Source organism: Pagrus pagrus, assembly GCF_965226575.1.
Source record: "Pagrus pagrus genome assembly, chromosome: 1".
In the NCBI taxonomy this organism is placed as follows: Eukaryota; Metazoa; Chordata; class Actinopteri; order Spariformes; family Sparidae; genus Pagrus; species Pagrus pagrus.
This window is the reverse complement of record NC_140185.1, coordinates 20,365,281-20,385,944: the sequence shown is the minus strand read 5'-3', so window position 1 is coordinate 20,385,944 and position 20,664 is coordinate 20,365,281. Positions and strand designations below refer to the sequence as shown.

Below are 20,664 nucleotides of genomic sequence, written 5' to 3'. Positions count from 1 at the left end.
AAATACCCCCGCCCCCCTCCCCCCCTCTTAGCTGCTCCAACAATATGTACACAAATAAACTACATTGTACAAATAAAAAAATGTTACATTGTTACATCATAATCACCTGCAGCAAGCGCACGCAGCTCGTTGCTGTTAGAACCCCACATTCTACGCAATTTTTCAGACTAGTACAAAGAGGAGGGTGCAAAACGTCCTGGGAGGTTTTATTTACAGAGCTATGTACAGTATGTCTCTTTCACGCATTACAAGGAGGAAAATTTACACAGCGGAGACCAACTTCAACTCAAAAACATTACCACAGGTGTCAGAAAAAAACAAAAAGATAATAAATAGGTTATTTCTCACCATTTAAAGAGTAGTTCTCCATGCTTTTTATTAGTCATTTTCCACTCTAAAAAAGGAACAAAGAAATAGCTACAGTCTGGGTTTTAATTAAAAAATAAACAAAACAAAACTAGAAAAAAAAAAAAGGCTTGAAATCGTGATTCTATAGAATGAAAAAATAGCAATTATGTATATTTATGTCCAGTAAGAAAAAAACAACAAATATCAAATCTAAAATAAACATTATGAGCGAATGTGAGGAGAGTAGAGGTAATATGTTGCTGACTGAGGTGGTGCCAGGCTAGCATCTGTATCACCACGGCCAAGTGCTCTACTGTGCAACCGAGGACTGATGTGTGTGTGTGTGTGTGTGTGTGTGTGTGTGTGTGTGTGTGTGTGTGTGTGTGTTTTCAATCGATCCAGAAATCACTGTTTTTGTTAGTTGAATATTCACACTGGACAGTCAACGTGGATGGATGTGTTTAGTCTATTGCTCTGTGCAGCGGTGTACCGCAGACTTGGGGAGGGGGGGGGTGAGGGGTCGCCTGTCAGTTGTGATGACCATCACCATTTCAAGCCTTTGTGGTTCAAATTAACGACTGATTTCAGAAGTAAAAACAAAGGCAAGGGCTTAAACCGTTAAAAAAAGGTGACACATGAAACGGAAACACACTTGATGTCTTGTAAACAATAGTGAGAGGGCGTGGTCGTCAGGGCATAGTAACGGTATACATTCTTCTCGATAAGCAATGTGATTGACATGCCACTGGTGTTTATGCTTTTATACAGGAACAAAAACCCCTAAGATAAACACAACAACATTCAAAAACTACATACACTGAGCTAAAAAACACACAAGGATTCTGTGAACAAAAGACACCCTCAACCCTCTTCCCCAAAACGGTGTGAGAAACCAACAACAAAATAAAAACAAAAACATGACAAACAGGGGTTTAAAAACCAAAATTCTGGCTTTTTGTATCCAAATATGTATGTATACCAACCAGGATGTGTGTATCTCGCAAAAATATCCAGGACTATACATCTAGCCACCTTGTCTGCACAGTGTAATAGCAACAACCATTGCACTTGACTAGACATACCATACACAGCTATGCTGACTGACAGTGTGTAAATAACTTAAAATGTTTCAGAGAATATTGCCATCAGGATACATGAGCAGCTCTCACACACAGACAGGCAGCCTGTGTGGTAGGTCGGGAAAAGCTCTTCAAAAACCCAGTAAAAATAGAGAATCAATACAAGTCATCACAAATCAACATTCTAAATGGGATTTTTAAATGAGGACAATTAAAAAAAAAGATCTATTCAGCATTCAGCTATTTCTTTCCCCTTAACGGTTTGTGTTAATGTCTGTCCACTTTTTGGTTCATTCCGAGAAGGTTTAAGTCTCATTAACGGTCTTGCTTGGGCCTGACTCAAGAACATGACTATGGCAAAAGCCACCACACAACGGAGTAATACGAGGAAGTAACCTAAAATTTAAAATCCCTGACAACACTAGCCATGCCCCTTGTAGATCAGATAAAAAGGCTGATGTGACTACTTCCAAACTTCCAACTCCTTTTAGGCTGTAATAAAATTTGAATATATTTAAAAACACCCATGTAAGTGAAAGGCCACAGGTCTCATGCAAAGCCAAATATGGTTCTGGAGTTTTGTGACACACTGGCACCATCCAGTGGGTAAAAGTTGGAACAGCACCTAGAAAATAAGCTGCTCTTCAACATTAGACAAGGGGCAGACTGACCTACATAAATTAAAAGAAAGTGTGGAGTGAAACCTTCAGTAGCTGTTTGAACTCTTCGGTCCGTTTACTGTGACGCGCGGGGAGAACGGAGCATGTGCTGAAAGACCCGTGTCCTGTTGGTGTTAGACAATGATGCTTTGTGATGATTAGAAATGATTTCAGTCCAATTTTGGTAAATTAAAAACTCCATTCTACAGTAACAAGATGGTTTTGCTCGTGAATGACATCTCTGCTAAACTTTCATCCCACCCATATATATCTATGTGACTTTGCCCAACAATGAGTACATTTTTTTTTTTTTTTTCACTGAAAAAGGCATTTTCTTGGTTCGAATTTTTTCAGATATAATTGTAAAGCAATGAATAATAATCCTCTGTCTATTCTTTAAATAAATCCTCAACAACTATTCTGCTACATCTGAGGGACTATACGGTGGTTGATCCAGAAGTGTTCTCTGTCAGCTATTTGTGAGTTGTGGTGATCCACGTCCAGCTGAGTTGCCTTACTTTGAATCCTGAACTGAATCTAGAAGATGGGATCATACAACTGTGCACTGGAGTCATTCAAATACTGACAGAATCGTGTACACATTTTGGCCCATGGATATGAGGGGGGGAAAGTGCTGCCCAAAAGTGAACTGTACATAAAAAGATACTTTTTATTTCTTTTATGTTTTTTCTTTACACTTAACTGAGTGATATTACAGTACATAGGTTATTTACAACTGTGCAGTAATGTGTGGCAAAATAAATTATCTAGAAGGCAGCAAGAATACATTGGTTAACGAATATAAAAACTGTACATAATTTACGGAATACAACTTTTTTTCATTTTTCTTTTTGTTTTTTTCCATTAAACTAATATTGGCTCTGTAGTGTTTCAAGTCACTTCCTCAGAAACAATGAAATGCCCAAGTAAAGAAATAGACAAAAACAATATTTCTCTCCTCCTGCCAAACCACAAATTTCTCAATAGTCTCTTTGAATCTCAACATTCGTTATGTTTGTTTCTTCTGGTTGTCCTGTGGTGTTTTTGCAGTCCATGGCGGTCTGATGTGTTTGTGTTGGAGCAAGCAGGGTGACTGAGGAACACTCCGGTCTGTCCTCAGAGATCCACGCCTGTCCTCTTCTGTTTAGCCAGGCTGAGAGGCCGCAGGGGTCAGTCTCTTCCTCTCAGACGCTGGGCCCTGACGTGCACACACATCGCTAACCCTCTGCTGTATTCCAACCTGCTGCAGGCTCTGTTGCACTGCTGTTTAGCTGAACAGAGAAGCCGTCCTCTGGGTATACGGTCTTATAGCCCCAAAACCATCAGCGGCTGGTTCTCCTGCTCTGTCCGTCCCAGCTGTCTTGCTTTAGATACACTTGATGCACCACTGCTCCGTTTGACTTCCTCTGGGTCAGCGCTGGACTCGGTCTAGTTCTCCCGGCCCACCAGGAACCCTGGGTCAACAGGGGAGGCTTCTCCTCAGTCCTCCCACAGGACAGGCACCACGCTGTTGGGAGAGCTCTTCTCCGATACCTCCTCCCAGTGGCGGTGGTGGTGGGTCTATTTAAGCAGGGACCAAAAAAGAACTCAGAAAATATATCTCTGTCCCCTGTCTCACCGTAACTGAGCACTGCGGAGTTTTGTCCCGATGTCAGAGCCTCAAAGCAAAAAACTGTTTCTGCTTCTCGCACTCTGATCAAACAAAAGCGTAAAAACTTTGAGGATGAAAGTGCAAGTTGTGTGTTTTCTTTTTCCCCAGTAAAAACATGTTTCCTTCTTCACGGAAGGGAATCGAGAGCAAGTTTTTTTTTATCTTTACTCTTTTTCTATAGAAGAATGTTTTCCTGTCTAAAGTTCTCTTTCAAACTTGCTAGCCCTTTCCATTCGTTCTGTTCAACGAAGTCTCTTTGAGAAGAAGTGATTCAGACAAAGTTTGCTCTCTATTCTGTGAGCACAGGTGTGTCATGCAGGCAGCAGGACAAAGTCGTCGTTGACATCGACCATTGGCACGTAGAAGGACGGCACTTCGTTGACACAGAGGGACTTGTGCACTGCTGGGTCCAGCTCCTGGACCTTCAACTGCCACTCCATCCTTTGCACTGCGTTCAGGGCTGCTGCCTCGTGCTGTTGCCGCATCAACAAACATGTCTGGGGGAGGAGAAGCCGAGCATAAATCCACTTGGTATATACACAAGATAACGGTACAAAGCCTTTAAGTGAAAACATAACAGCGATATTTACCTTCATGCGGTCATATTTATCATCCACATCCTGGATCCAGGAAATAAACTGACGAGCGTTGAAGCGATCTCTCACAGATTTGTTCTCATCACCCTGAGAACATACACAAGTTACAATGTAGATTAAGTAAAATGTGGCTGCCTCTTATAAAACCAGTTATAATTGACTTGTCAATATTTATATGTTTCCTACCTGGCTCTCTGATGGCATGTTGTATACTTCAGAGTCCAACAGCATGGTGCAGGCGCTGAATGGCACAGCCTGATTGGCTATTGTCCTGGCTGCTCTGCAGTGGACCCTTAACACCTCCTGCTCACACGAAACAATGAGCTTCTCCTGTGGACAGCAAACAAACAAGAGCAATAAAATGTATATTAGTATATTAAAGTTGGTCATCAGAGGCCGGGACTACAGACAGGGTTTGTGGTTAGTGAAGTCAATTCAGGGTTAAGTTTTCACGGCAACGACGTCGGTTCACTTCTTAAATCGCAATAGCAACTTATGCTGAACAGCTAACCTGCTCCAGAGCAGGTTATGTTCGAGATAACACATCAACACATAAAAGCTTATTGACCAATCAATTCTCTGGAAAACGGCATAATCATCCATAGAAGATCCGGCAGAAGTCAGCGTCATTTCAAAGTCATTTCATTCTTTTTTTAAAAAAATGATAACATCCTCGACAACATCGCTCTACAGACCCTGAAGGGTAACGTTGCAGCGGAAGGAATAAGGCTTAAAATTTTATACAGACACCATAAGAACATCTAATCAGTATATTAATTCAATGGAATACACAAATGTAACTATAGTCAGATCTACTTGTGCCCTAATGATGGAGCAGTGATATTATAAGATGATTAACTTGCCTTTTCTGTACTTGGCAGCTGTAGTCTTATAGTTTGCTCTTTGTAAAGTATTACGCTCTGCTGCCAGTAGAGTTGTCTATGTTGGTCATAGGCTGCAAACACCTCCCCTTTCATGTGAACACCCAGATTGACTTATCAAGTTGATAACCACCTTTGTGTGGCCGCTTAGCATGATTGCGATTGTGAGGATTAGTGAAGCCAGATTACTGAACTGTCGTCTTAGTACAGGCCTCAGGCGGACCAACAGGATGCTTGGTCAGGTTAACAGAAAAGATCAACAACTCAGCTGTGTTTGTTTTACAGTATGGTGGCCACTTAATTTTCGAGAGAGATGAAATAGATTTGTGTCTGCAATTCACTCTTGCTCAATTAAGGAGTAGGGGGTATGCAGATTTCACTTGAATTTCTATTAAAAACTGGCTTTGATCTTTCATCAAAGAAGTGCCCATAGTGTTCGGTGCACATGTGTGTAGCTGTACATATGGAGGGAGCAATGAGTGAATTAAGCAAAGAGAACAAGATGGGAAAATGATCCATATTGCTTACCCGCTCTATGCTGTGCTGCAATCTGAGCTTCCCTCTCACTGCCTCCTGTTGTCTGAAGAGCTCCTTCAGAGGTTCTGACAGCGATGGAGGTGGGGCAATCTGATGAAAAAACACAACACAGTAAGTATTATGCACATTCTGATCCTTAATTAAAAAGAACAGACGGTATAAAAACAGGCAAGGTTTACATTTCTGGAGTAAGATACAGTGTTTATGCTTTGAACAAACCTAGTCACTACAAAGGAAAAAGAAGACACAATCACTTACAACAGGTATGTGAAGCTTGCTGAGGGGCTTGCCATCCAGCAGGTAGGAGCCAGTGTAGGTCACATATTCAGCGTAACATTGTGGGGCTTGTGGGGTGATGTAGCACAGAATCTTCCTCTTTTCCTCAATCTTCTTCCTGATCTGCAGGTACTCAAAGTAAGGGTTGGAACGGTCGCTGTGGTAGGGCTCAATATCGTCCAGCTTGATGGCATTGACTACGACAGCCAGAGTCTGCTGAATCATTTCTCTGGTCTGCTGCATGGCTGTGTTCACCAGCTGGACCTGGACCTGCTGCCCGGCAGAACGTGGAAACTTCCTCTTCCGCGGGTGCTGGGTCTGAGACTCCTCTTCGTCCATTGGGAGAGGGCGACCTTTAGTCGTCTTACTGAGAACCACTGACGCAGATGTCGTCACAGAAGTAGGTACGGACACTGCTGTAGTTGAATTAGATGCAGAAGAGGAAACACTAAGGACAGATTCCTTTTCTTTCTTCGGAGCTGTGAGGGAGGAGGCGGAGGTGGGTGTCGGGGTTCTAGTAGGAATTGGATTAATGCTCACTGCTGGACTGATGGTTACAGGGGTGGCAGCGGCAGACGAGGTTAATACGCTGGAGGTAGGAGGGACAACAGCAACAGCAGCAGCAGCAGCAGCAATAGAGGGATTGTTCTTGGCGCGGTTGCGGGTCACCCTTTGAGGGATTTCATCCACCTTCTTGGGGATATCTACAGGGGTGGTGGACACAGTGTTCAGGGTTACCGGTGTTAGCTTGGATGTGGTCTCCTGAGTGTCTGGTAGTTCCACTGTGCTGGAGAGGGTGACCGCCACTGGGAGTGGAGGAAGAGGACTGCATGACACAGGTTCTGCTACGGGCTCAGGCATCTCCTCCTGTCTCACCTCTGCTTTGACAACAGACACTGAATCCACAGGTAACTGCAACGACTCAGTGAGGGAGTGGTGGTGATGTTGCTGACTGACATCAGGTTTCACAGATGAATACAACATGCTGGGATCAGACTCATCAGATCCTCCATACGGTCCTGTTCTTTCCAACATGCTGCCCTGTTGTTGGGTAAGAGACAGAGAGGTGTTAATTGGCACACTCTGAGGCTCAGGGTCCAACTCTTGCTGGAAGTTGGCGTGTGGTGATGGTGCAACCAAGTCTTGTCCGGTAGGTTCTCCTAAACCTAGGTCTCCAGCAGGACAGGTAGTCTTGGCCAGGCTTGGTAAGTCCACCTCCATTATATCTGGATCATCTCTCTCTGTAATGGTATGTCTAATGTGAGTCTGCACAGTCTTGTTGTGGTCAGCTTGTTCTGGGTGTCGAGACTCTGCTTCCTCTGCCTTGTCTGGTAGAGGAAGGTCAGGCAATGAGAACGGTCCCAGGTCATCCAGTTCATCTGCATCAGCCGAGAAAGGGTCCGCCCAGGGCACCACAGGCTCAGGGCCCACAGCTGGAGCCATGTGGCCCTCAGTGGTAGCACTGAAGCTGTGTGTGGTCTGCCTGCTATCTGGTTCTTCACATGTTGAGTCAGTGTCCATCTGGTGACTGCCCTCTGTGCCAGGCTTGTTACATTCCTGGAAGAAAGACTCCAGCCTATTGGAGGATGATGAGGTGTTTAGATAGTTGGGTTCTCCATCAATAGCTGTGTCAGGCCTCTCTGGAGAAGGGATGTCAGCCACAGCTTCCTTCTGCTCATCAAAGTCCTCTGGGTCCTCTTGGTCCTCCAGGTCCTCCAGGTCCTCCGGGTCCTCTGGGTCCTCTGGGTCCTCTGGGTCCTCTGGGTCCTCTGGGTCCTCAGGGTCCTCAGGGTCCTCAGGGTCCTCAGGGTCCTCTGGGTCTTCTTTGTGCCACCTATTCCAGGTGGCATAAGGTGGAGTTATAGAAGGGTGTCCAGTCAAGTGCTGCATGTCATTGTCTGAATGGGAGTAAGGGCTGGTTATTTTGGAGACAGCAGCTTCGATCTCCCCATACGTCCTATGGGGAGATTTGAGGTCCATATCAGGATTCCACCCCATGCTGTGATCAAAACAGTTCTCTCCATGGTTGGGTGCAGAGGGTTCAGGGGAGATGGGCTGGACTTCTGGATCCTGCCGGTCTGGAGACTCAGCTGGCCAACTCTTCCTCAGAGGGTCCTCAACTTGAGGTGAGAAGGAACATTGCTCCCTTGTTTGCTCTGGCTCCTCCACTGCACAGTGGTCTCCTTCAGCTCTCTCATCTATATCACCCATGTCAACTTCTTCCTCCTCATCCTCCTCCTCCTCCTCCTCTTCCTCCTCCTCCTCCTCCTCCTCTTCCTGCTCCTGTTCTTCTGTGACAGAGGGAAGATCTGAGAGGACCAGGTTAGGCTCACTGTGGTGGGGCTCAGAGATGTCATCGATGTCCAGAGGCGGCAAAGCAGCAGGAGCTGGGGTTGGTGGTGCTGCTATGTCGAAGCAGGGCTCCTGGGGGTCTGGCCTGTGAACTGGTGTAGAGGGTTTGGGCAAGAAACTGTTGTATACAGTTTCAGGAAGGTGTTCATTACCCTCGGTGGCAGCAAGAGTTGGTGCTGCCACATCTGGTGTGGGATGAGCTGGCTCCCGTCGAGGGGACAAGATTCTAATTGGGGAGAAATACGGAGATGAGACGCACTCCAGCCTATCCACAGTTGCTGATTTGTCCTCAAGAGTTTGGGAGGATTGTGAGGGATCAAATTCAGCTGCTGGATCACTCTGCTGTCGAAGGAACTTGTCAGCCTCAGCCTTGAACTCCTCCTCCAGAGGCCTGCGGACATCAGAGGATGCAGAACGGCTGATGAGTGGCAGCTGGAGGTTCTTCGCAGGGGTCGGGCAGGTGCCCTCCTGGAAACTCTGGGAGTTTGAGTACCTGCTGGGTGAAAAACAGAAAAACAAGACATTAGAAAATATCACATTAAAATAGACTATAAAATACTTCAAATGATCAAAACAATAACCCAATGCACGTTTAAATACCTTTCAAAGAAGGATGGGGAGCAGGCATTCATTGACATAGTCATAGCTGATGAGTTCTGGCAGTCCAGCCCATCCAACATAATGTCAGGGTAATCCTCTGCACTACAAGATGGGGTACGTGGAGTCTGCATTACTTCCTCAAAGCTGGGGCAGGAGATGACAGATGTTGGTGTGGGGACACCAGTGGGCCTGTTTTGATCTGGCCTGGGAGACGCTGGGAGGTTCTCCTTCATTTGGTGGCCGGCCAGCCAGTCCTTTGAGTTTTGACTGTCAGTAGGCTGGAACTTCCTGCCAGGGGACATCATTTGAGCTGGGAGACCCACGTCCTTCAGCTTCTTCTCTTTAAGACCAGACTCCAGACTGTTGGATTTCTTCGACAGCTCACTGCGGTTTTTCCGTACTTCCTCTGTGGACTTGGTTTTGTCCTTGAGTTTAGGGTCTCCAGACTTGGGTCTCAGCTTTTCCATCTGCTTCATCCTTTCTTTATGCCTCTTGTGGCGCTCCTCTATCTCCTGGTCTTTTAGACTCAACATCTGACCAAAACTTGTCATTTGATAATCACCATCCACCAATAGTTTTTCACGTGGACGGTTATCTTTCCGCACGGTGTCTTTGGACTGAGAGAGCTTTTCATTTTCATCCTTAGCCTTAGATTTACTGTGGTCCATTCTGTTGTCTTTGTCCAATGTATCTCGATTTCTGTCTTTTTTCATATCAAATTTAGGACTATCCTCTTTTGATCGGTCTTTCAGAACGGTGACCTGTGGGCTATCTTTCAACCCTGACTTTGCGTCCTCTTTGGAGTGTTTAAATGACCCAAAGCCATCGATGTACTTATTTTTCTCTTCCTTAATTTTTTCCTTATGTTTCTCCTTTTTCTTTTTGTCCTTCATTCTGTCACTGATGACACCAGTTGCTTTGTCTTTGTCCTTTTTGGACATTTCTTTTTCAAATTCTAATGTTTTATCAAAATCATCTTCACCGTCTCCCTTACCTCCATATGGGAATGTGTAAGGGTCTGCCTCTAGAGGCATGGGCTCTTTCTCAAAAGGTAGGCTCTCTCTGCGGCTGTAGGAGTCTCTGATGTCTTCCGTCTTGTCACGTTTGTCTCCTTTGTCCTTCTTGACCTTTTCTTTCTCCTTGTCATGGCTTTTCTTGGACGAAGATGAAGAGGAATGCCGATGCCTCTCTTTCTCTCTGAACTTGTCCTGGGGTGTAGATATGGACAGGGAGTCTCTCCTGTCCTCAGACACATCGGTCAGGCTGATGGAGTCATAGTAAGCAGTGAGGACTGGCTCATGACCTCGGTCAGTGAAACTATCTGAAGAGATTTCACTGTTCTTGTCATTGGAGTCATCCTTGTAGTCATTCATAGCTTCCTCTTCCAGTTTTTCCAAGAGGGACTTTTCATTCTCACCACTGCCTTTTGAGAGTTTCCTTTCCTTAGAGTGGTCCAGCTTGTCTTTATATTTGCTCTTTGTCTTTTCCTCACTGGTGTCCCTTTTATCCAACAGCTTCTGCTTATTTTTCTTGTCTTGGTTTGAGTCCACTGACATCCTGTCTTTCCTTTCCTTATGTTTCGCATCTACAGAATCTTTCTTGTCTTTGTTGTGTTTCTCTAGGGAGCCTTTCCTCTCTTTACCTGTGTCAAATGTGGCTTTCTCTTTCTTCTTTTCTTTGTGTTCTTTGTCTTTTGCCTTTTCGGTGTTATGTTTAGCCTCTGCAGAAGATTTTCTCATTTTTTCTGAAGGGAAGTGATCCAGCTCATCCTGATCAGGTGTTGAGTCTTTTCTGATGGAGTCAGACACAAGTCCAACACCACCATTGTAACTGTCCTCATCATCATCACTTTCATCTGTGAATATGTCAGCGATCTTGTACCAAGTTTTCTCCCGGATTTTTTCAGGTTTTCTTTCCTCTTTCTTTACCTCCAAGAAATCCTTCTCCCTATCAGTATGTTTGTCTTGAGAGGCCTTTTCTTTCTTGTCCTTGGTCTGTTCTGAAGACATCTTTCGATCTTTGTCTTTGCCATGAGACTCTTTGTGTTTGTCTTTGGCTCCCTCCTTCTTGTCTTTGGTGCCCCGGTCTGCATCCTTGTCCTTGACAGTTTTTTCAGTGGAGCTTTTCTCGCTCTTATCCTTCTCCAGATCAGCTCCTCTGTCTTTTATTTTCTCTTTGTGCTTGTCAGCTTTAGTCTTTTCTCGCTTTTCCACTCCCTCGCCCTTCTTTTCTTTCTCCTTTCCAGAGTGGTTTCTTTCTCTGATATCACACGATTTACCGACAGAATCAATTTCTTTGAAGAAGGTATCAGTGCCATATTCATCTCTTATAGATTCCTGCTTGATTTTAACATCCTTCCTTTCCTTCATGAACTCATATGAGTCTTTACGGTCCCGGCTGTTGTCTAGAGAGTCCTTGTCTTTCTTGTCTTTGACTGTTTCCGTGGACTCCTTCCGCTTCTTTTCTTTTTCAACTGAGTGACTGGAGTTTAATTTTTGTTTTTCTGACCAGTCTTTTTTCTTTTCATTTGTCTTTTCTGAAGAGTCTTTCTCCTTCTTCTTAGAAGTGGCTTCTTTATCTGATCTTTTCTCATTGTGATCTGATTTCTTGTCCTTTACTTTGTTTTCTTTTCTCCTCGTCTCTTCCTTAACAGTCTCAACAATCAGTTTAACAGAGTTGTTTGCTTTGTATTCCTTGTACTCTTTTACAGGAGCATCCCAGCTGTCATCTCCATACAGAGAGGAGTCAGAGGACATCTCAGAGCCCCATCTGTCATGATGGTCATCTGAGGCACTGAGCTTTGTGTCCTCCAGGTTGAGGAAGCGGTTGTTAACGTCATAGCCTTCATACTCAGACTCTTCCTTTTGTGATTTGTCTTTTTTACATTTCTCCTCCTTCTCCTTGGTGTTTTTCTCCTTGTCCACCTTAAGATGTTTTTCTTCTTTCTGCTCACTTTTCCTGTCTGCCTTGGAGGATGACTTCTCCTTGGACTTTTTCTTTTTCTCCTCTTTGTGAGCCTTTTGTTTATCCTCCTTGGGCTTCTCCTTCTCCTTCACGTTTCTGTCCTTGTCAGATTTTGCCGGCTTCTCCCTCTCCTCCTTATTTGCCTTGTCCTTGGTGGAGTCTTTTGTTTTCTTATTTTTCTCTTCCTTTGTTGATCGATGCAGGTCTTTTCCAGATGACCAATCCTTGTCCTCAGACTTGCTTTTCGAAAGCCTGTCCTCCTTTTTTGAATGGTCTTTGTCGTGTTTCGATAACTTGACTTTGCTCTCTGCTGGCGATTCCGACTCAACAATTAAGGACTTCTGCCTTGAATCATCGAAGTCAAAAGAATAGCTTTTGACAAATTTCTCATTCATATCTTGATTAAGAACTAAACTCGGAGCTTTGTCCTTTTCCTTATTTTTGTGCTTGTGCTTCACTTTATGCTTTTTCAGCACTTTGCCATCTACATCTGTTTTGGAGACAGCACTGTCTGCATTGGAGTTTTTGTAGAGCTCTGAATTTTTCTTCTCTACTGTGTTACTGTGCACATTGTTATTCTTCTTTTTGTTCTCCTGCGCTTTCCTCTTAACTTGTTTTATTGACTCCACACTGGAATCAGCAGAGGAGTAGTCAGACTCACTGGAAAGTCTCGTTCTGACTGAATCTGAGAGAGAACTGACGTCAGACCATGTAGGAGATGACACAGTCTTCCAGCCATCTGTCCTCCACTGCTTTGGATGCTGTTCTGCTAATGATGGTACTTGTTTCTGAGAGTTCAAGTTTCCATGGGAAGAGGAGGAGGATGCGTTAAAGCCAGGGGATTCTTTCAGGCTCGTTGCAGAAGAGTCCTTTATACTATTTGAGCCCTTATCATCCTCACTCTCCATATCCCCACAATCAGAGTCAGATGTACAGAATTTGTCATTGACTTTGCCAAACCTGACTTCTTTACTGACGTTATTTTTACTCTCCTTCTTCCGCTTCTTTTTGACTTTATTCTTGTCTTTCTGTTGTTTAGAGCTCATGCTGCCAGAGTCTCTAGTCTTTGTATTTGTTTGCTGGGCTTGTTGCCGCGGCGTAGGCGCTGGCGTGAAACACAACGTCCTATCATCCTCGTCTGAACTGTTACTGTCAGAGATGATCCGCCTGACAGTTTTCTTTGGTGTGAGCGAGTTGCTTTTGGAATAGGTTTTGACCTCCATCTTGGGTATGGAGATGAAGCTGTTGGCCTTGGTGACCGGATCCTTACGGAAGTCTTTTTTCAAGAGGTGTTTATCGTCCACAGGAGGGACGCGCTCCTCCTCATCGTCCTCATCAAATTCGTATTCATCTTTGACGGGTGTGACAGCAGATTTCGGAGGGTCGGCGGTTTTCCCTTTCGACTTCAGGCCCTTCTCAAACTCAGAGTCTGTGTTATTGCCATCGACAGAGCTGGAAGGGGCAAACGAGGGGGCATCTTCCTCCTCTGAAGATTCTGTAGGGAGTCAAAAAAAGGCACAGTCACTACACATATCAACATATACACCTCAATTTTTACTAGTAACTAACATAAATTGAAAAAAACGTATAATTTGATTTCATATTACATACCTGATGAACTTTCTTCACTTGAGGTGTAGGTGCCTTTCCCCAGCAAAAGATTCAGCATAGTCGGAGAGTTGGCAACCTTCAATGGTGTTTCACCTCTCCTGTTACTTTGACGTGGGTCCCCTCCATACCGCAAAAGTAGCTTAACCACCTGAAACAAATAAAATAAAATAAAATTTTAAACTACTATGAATTGCAATTTCAGAGGTAATATTAACACGTTTTCTTGTGGTTTAGAATTTAGAGGTCAAAGTTTACAAAGTCATATACATGAGCCATGACTAAGCTTCACAGAGAGGCAGAGTAATGATCTCAAGAGAAAGACTAGAAACTGTCTCTACCAGCAGAACCGTTTCCATTTTCAGGATTTTCTGGTAAAAGCTTCTGTGTGTATGTTGTTTTATTCTTTAATATTTTTGATAAAATTGTTGAGTTCATTCAGACGGGAGCTATCTTGATTTGCTATACTTTACCTTGAAATGTCCATTGTTGGATGCATCATGTAGAGGGGTGTCATCATCCAGACCCTTGGTGTTGACCTCTGCTCCGGCTGCCAGCAGCTGCTTAGCCACATCATAGTACCCCCTGTTGCACGCCTCATGCAATGCAGTCCAGCCTAAAAATAAGAAGATTTACTGTGTGAGAGATGTGTGCAACATATGAATGACTACGTTTTGCAACGTTCACAAAACAAGGGACAGTTGATACAAAGAGTCTCTCACCTGCAAAGTCTTTTACATTCACATCAGCTCCCTCACTGATGAGCTCCTTGATGCGGCGTACCTCTCCGCGGATTGCTGCTCTGTGCAGCCGAGTCTCTCCTCTCTCATTCCGTTTATTCACTTTGTCTTTGGTTTTAGATGCAGAGTTTGGCGTTCCCTTCTGACCCAGACTGGACTGTGACTGATGCTTTGGTGTTGTGTCTGTAAGTAGGAGATACACACTTAATTTCAATACAAGAACAGTTTTTTTGGCACATTTGTTTTTTAAAATTCTTGTATCATTTCTATTTTGTGTACCACTACAATTAAAGTTTGTATGAGGTGCTCATAGCCAGAAGGGGGCAATCTTACTCCAACAATTGACAGCAGAGTGGTTGGACCTACTTCACTTGAGCTCATTTCATCACATTTACAAGATTAAACCCAAGCCTTAATCACATTTACATTATTGAGTTTGCACAGCTATTGTCCCAAATGATATTTGAAACGCACTCACTTAAACAACATCCATGCCTTCAGGCATGCAACAAAGGAGTTAATATATAAATAAAGCTTGCTATGCATTGGTCCTCACCAAATAATCTCAAATGTCAACAGAAAGAGGAAAAGTACAATCTTGTAACAATAATGCTATTTTAGGTATCAATTATTATAACATTTACTGCTAAATGAATTGTTGACCAATTATTAGTGGAGAAGAAGCATTTTATGAATAATCATCTTATAAGAGAGGATATTAGACAATAAATAAACCAAAACAAAATGCTGGCAGGCCTTTTTGCTTTGGATGCTGAGATTGCAACATTTGTTCTGGACTAACAGAGAGTTGGTTTCATTTCCTTTGATGGCCCCATACTGCATAAAGAAATACTTCCACTACTGCAGGCATTTATTGTTGCTAAGACCAAACAACCACTTTCAGACTGACCGCATAGGTTTTTAATCACAGCTGTAATGAGAATTAATGTTGATAACTTGTTCAACAAGATTAAATTAAGCAACGTGTCCTGTCCAGAGTGAGTGTGACTATGATTGGACAAAAAAAAGCCTCAACGTGTTCAACTTCCATAAAAATAAACAAAAACAATCAACTCCATGTCGCAGACCCTGCTCAGCTTCTTCAAGCCCACCTTCATTGCGCTCACACACACACACACACACACACACTCACACACACTCACACACACACACACACACACACACACACACACTCACACACACTCACACACACTCACACACACTCACACACTCTACATATTAAGCTCCCTCTCATCCCTCTTTCCTCGTCCACACAAGACGTGGCCTCCATGATAAGCACGCACCTGGACTGTTGACGGACTCCTCAGCTGTCATTTGCATGAGCAAGGCCACCTGCTGCCGCTCAGAGAGGGGGTACCCAGCCCGGATCCCTGGCATCCCCATTCCAAACGGCAAGCCCGCCTTCCGGGTGTTGGTGGGCTCCTTTTTAATGCGCTTCCGCTCTGGACCTGGTTTTTCTGCAATGAAAGAGAGAGAAGTGAAGCAAAGTTAAATTAAAATATACCATATTGTTTCCATTAAAACTAAAATAAATTCTATTTTGACCATTTTCAAAAGCATGTTAAACGGGAAAAAAAGTATAAATCTATTCTAAGGATTAAAAAAGTATTACTTTTCCTTTCACTGCGAAAAAAAATGTACATGCCTATTATCATAATAAACCTCTGTAAAAAAACAAAACATGTTTGCTCACATACTACATACTGTAGCCCAGTATGTGAGAGGTTTGGTAGTAGTAGACTTTTGTGTTATTACCCAGCTGCCCCTTGAGGAAGGGAGGGGCCAACAAGCAGTGTGTTTATGTCTGTCTGTCTCCAAGCCAATCAGCCCCAGTTGAGGAGAGAGGAAAGAGGGTGTGACTTGGCAGGACCACAGTTATTACGAAATAGTTGGTTTACATTTCAATTCAACGTGGCCTTGCCAAGGTCACCACATGCCTGCCTGCCTGCCAGGCTTACTGGAGACACGGTGCTACTGGACAAAAGCAGCTGCTCCACAAAGACACACCCAGCAATTATTTTCAGTGGCAGCATACCATCTGATGACCCTCACGGAGGGTAAAGCTACACATGACTGAGGGGGATCAACTCCCACAGCCTACGGCAAGAAAACGCTAGCAAACAATACAGACTCCTACCATGAAGAGAGGAATAGAAACATGTGCCAGTAAAGAGACGGCAGCAGAGAAGTAGATTCTTTTTGGGCCTCTCTCATTCTGGCTGCATTGCTCAAAGCCACAAACACACAAGTAAATAAGGCAAGAAGGGAGCATGGCGGCTCACACTTCCGGTGGCTAAAGGCATTCCAGGAAAAGATTTTTCCAGTCACAAGAACAGAGCTGATGAACTTTCACTAACATCTGTGAACACTTACAGCTAATGTGCCCCCACCCCTCTTTGATACACTCTCACGTTCTCCGAAGCATTTGCCATTTAGACACATTCCTCCTGCGAGGACTTTTAACAGCAGGAACCACAGAGGCAGTCCAAACATGTCTTTCGAACAGCAGAACAGAGAAAGTGCTACGCTAGCTTTTCCAGGCTTAGTTTACAAGAGGGGGAACCAGGAAGGCGGTTATTACCCTGATGCTCACATGCAGAGGACTGCTACTAAACGACATACAAGGCCAGAGTCTCTGATACAAGATTCATCATCAGTGGCGGCATCTGGCCTGCTCATGTCTGACATGAATCAGACAACAGGTCGCACAAACCTAAATTCAGATGGGGCGCTAGGACCCGGTATTATCAAGGATCCCTCCTAGCTAGGCAACTACTGCCTGTACAAATGCATGTGAATTTAATTTGACAGGATGGGAAAATGGGACACAGCTGGTTTATAAATGCCAAGATATGATTTTGCTTTATCTGAAAATGGTAAAAGAGGCTTGATTAAACAAGACCGTGTCCAATGTATGCCTACAATTATTCACGTGGATGAAAAATATACAATGTGGATTATTGAATTACAAAAATGGGCTAACAATTGCGCAACATAGTGTGCCTTCTCCCATAGCATGTACAGTATTTCTGTTGGATGTCTATTTAGGGAACACTTCTGGGGCTTTTATGTGTCTCAGTAAAACGATATTGCTCAGCTTACAGACAGGGTTGAAACCTTACTCTCCTTGCTGCTTGAAACCTGACTAACAAGATAAGAGAAAAGGAGACTTAAAAAAAAGGAAAGCAAGCTAGCTAGGGATAGCCACCCATGAACAGACTGCGTACCTGAGTCAGGGGAGGGGACCACATCAAACATAAATGTTTTGTTCTAATAGAGGCAGATTCTGATATGGCAGGCAGACAATACAGTGTTAGCTAACGCCAAAACAAAGAGACTTGTCTGGTTCAGTTAGCCAACAGACTCCAAGACAAGATGAACCACTCAAACCAGCCTGACCAGGTATGTTTGAACGTGGCACGTTAGAGTGAAACAATGTTCTGCTGAGGGACTAATAAAAGTTGCATAAACAGGAAGTGAAGGGAGAAGAAGCAGGAAGTGGCCACAGGATGTTTTGTCAATGCTTTGAATTGAGCAAAAGAGACTCATAAATATATAGCATGAACATAGCGGGGTGTACAATGCTCTGTCTGTCCTCTCTGTCTAACTGGCACGTTTCTTCCATATTGCTTGAATCAGTTATGCAGTAAGTGTAAGTCATCTGTCCACTAGTTTTATTCAGGAACAGAAAGAAAATCTCTGTGTTTCAATCTGCCAGGGGGGAATGATGTGTGGGCCGAAAATATATGCAAACCACCGTCTCCTTTTGCAATGAAATCTCCATGGCTCAGCTCACACCTTCCTTCAATGTTCACAACCCTGACCATCATTATCGTGCCACGCAACTGACCCAGTGGCAAAGACAAAGCTGCTATTACTATTAATATCCTAGAAGACTGAAAAAAGGACAACCTGACTCAGTTTGAGCACGTTATGGTCAGCTGCAAATCCCAAGAAACACAAAAGAGAAACTGACTCAGAGCAAGCTGGCTAAATTTGTTTGGCCGATAAGTTTTAGCCTTCTGTGATTTCTGAGCCGGCATTTACCCACCCAAAAATGTATGTGGTAATGTGCTGTGTGGCATGGATGCTGAAAATAGCTACTGTGATTGCTCATTTTGAGTGCCAATGTAACAGATCACACAATACTACTGTTGTCTTTTATGTTTGTGCTGTCAGCGCATAGTATCATGCATTAAATAGCTAACTGACTGCCGTTTTGATGTGTTGTGATGTTTTGTTTTTTCTGATTTGTTTCATGTTCTTATTGAGACTTTGTACATGTGTTATATGTCTCTACATCTTATGTTTAGTTGTGTGTGGACACCAGGAAGAATTGAGATGGCAGCTAATGGGGATCCAAATAAATAAAGACTGTCCCAGAGCAGCAATGCAGAAGTATACTTTTTACAATACTTATTCCCTAAATCTCGATGCACAGTTGCAGTGAAAAAGCCGAGAGAGATGCGTGCTGTGTTTTACTTTGAAGCACTATGATTGGGTTAAGGAAGAATGACTGATTTTAAAAGCTAGTGTTTTACATTTAAGAGCAAATACTGTAAATACTAAACCTCTGATCAATTTATTAAAATAGTTTTGCTTCAAATTTTGCTCTGCCCTCTTTTATCAGATTGCAGTCGACATTATACCTTATTATCTCAATGAAATGTACTGAAATATAAATGACATAAAAAGCTATTTATTGGCCAGTGAGTTTTGGACACTGCCTTGGGTAACAGGTAGAATTTATAAGCCACAATGAAATCACTGTTAACATAGATGCATAAAAATATAAGTGATGCAAGTAATGATTATTTTCATTATTGTTTAATTAATTAGTTGCTTAAATCTCTGCAAAAATCACAAATTATTCAGAGCCCTAAATAACCTCATCAAACATCTTGTTGAGCCGACAGCCCAAAACCCAAACTTAGAAATGTTTTATCATCTAAAATAGAGAAAAGCAGCACATGCTTATGTAACTGGAAACTTGGCGATTCATTTTTCAATTTAAGAATAGATTAATCGACACTTCTCCGCATTATTAACCATACACCAGCATTTCCATCTATCCCTGAATAGTCTGACTGCTGCTACTCTGAATAGTGGTGGTGAGGAGGAAGAGAAGAGCAGGAGGAGGAGGATGACCTCAGGAAAGAGGAATGCTGCTGTCTAGCACTCGTCGGGAGGTCAAGGGAGGCTTGGCGATTCTACGGAGAAAGGGCACTGAAGCTTTGTGGGCTTTGATAAACTTGAATAATCTGCAATCCATAGGTTTACAATGACTACATATACCTCTCCTTACTCTAGCTCACTTATAGGATCTTGTATATTTGTATACTCCAAGCAGACAACTTGCACACAAATTAGAGGCCGCGTCGAAAGCAATGCATACAAACAAACATGAGCGTTGCTGCAAAGGCCTCGTCTACCATTATAAACATCTGAAATACTGTGAAATACATTTATGTCAGGCCAAGCTCAGGCAAGAGTTGATCTTCCAGATAAATTTGGCATTCGTCCGAAGACAATTTCCATCACTAGGTTTTAACACACCTCCAAACAACATCACTGAGACATGACATAAGGGAACAAAAGCTAGTCAAAGCATATTGAACAAGATTTTAGAGCTATGTCGCACAGAATTGACTAGTCATGCATGATAAATATCAGCTGGATATCATGACAGTAAAATCATAGAGGATAAATCGACCTGATAATAAGCCAAATTGCTTTGATTGACTATACAAGGGAAGCATCCACGTACACCAATACAGTAGGCAGCAGCATGCTCCTCTAGGGTTTGCATTTTGTCAGTAAACGCAGAGTAGAGGAAGAAACGGGCACAGTAGCTGTTGTTGCACTCATGATTTCAAACTGCTGTAACTCGCTGGAGCCATGCTGTGCAGACTACAGAGCCAGACAATAATAAATCATCCTTTTTTAGCCTGAAGTGTGCATAAACTACAGGTCTCTACAGAACTTCTTTTTAAAATACAAACCATGGGAAATTATTGGTTAACTTATCAGCATTGGCCATGAGAAGCGGGTAATTATCGGTTATCGGTATCAGCTGAAAAAGTACATATTGTGCAATTAATATTGAATTTACCTGCCAGCTCTTAAACCAAGGCAATCACTATATTAATATTCATTCCCTTTTTGTCTGATTGTTTTCCTGAAGCAATAATCATTCTTGAATATTAACACATCAAACACAAAATCAACTGATTTAATTTAAAAAATATTATTGGTCTAATTGCACATGCGCTTTTAAGCAGACATATGCATTTTACATTATACTTTCCTTTAAGATTTATTTTTAATTAATATGCTTAGTAGTTACAGAAAA

The 20,664-nt window shown here is 43.1% G+C and overlaps 1 protein-coding gene across 1 annotated transcript in view; it reads right to left on the bottom strand.

Moving 5' to 3' along the window:
* Positions 1-189: 189 nt before the first annotated feature.
* ankrd11 (ankyrin repeat domain 11) overlaps positions 190-20,664 on the bottom strand; it is a 104,946-nt gene continuing 84,471 nt past the window's right edge. Inside the window, 10 exon segments of the mRNA XM_084355152.1 lie at positions 190-4,234; positions 4,328-4,420; positions 4,520-4,663; positions 5,743-5,841; positions 6,010-8,872; positions 8,980-13,438; positions 13,555-13,702; positions 14,025-14,167; positions 14,274-14,474; positions 15,596-15,769. Coding sequence (XP_084211278.1) covers positions 4,049-4,234; positions 4,328-4,420; positions 4,520-4,663; positions 5,743-5,841; positions 6,010-8,872; positions 8,980-13,438; positions 13,555-13,702; positions 14,025-14,167; positions 14,274-14,474; positions 15,596-15,769 — 8,510 coding nt within the window. The 3' untranslated portion in view covers positions 190-4,048.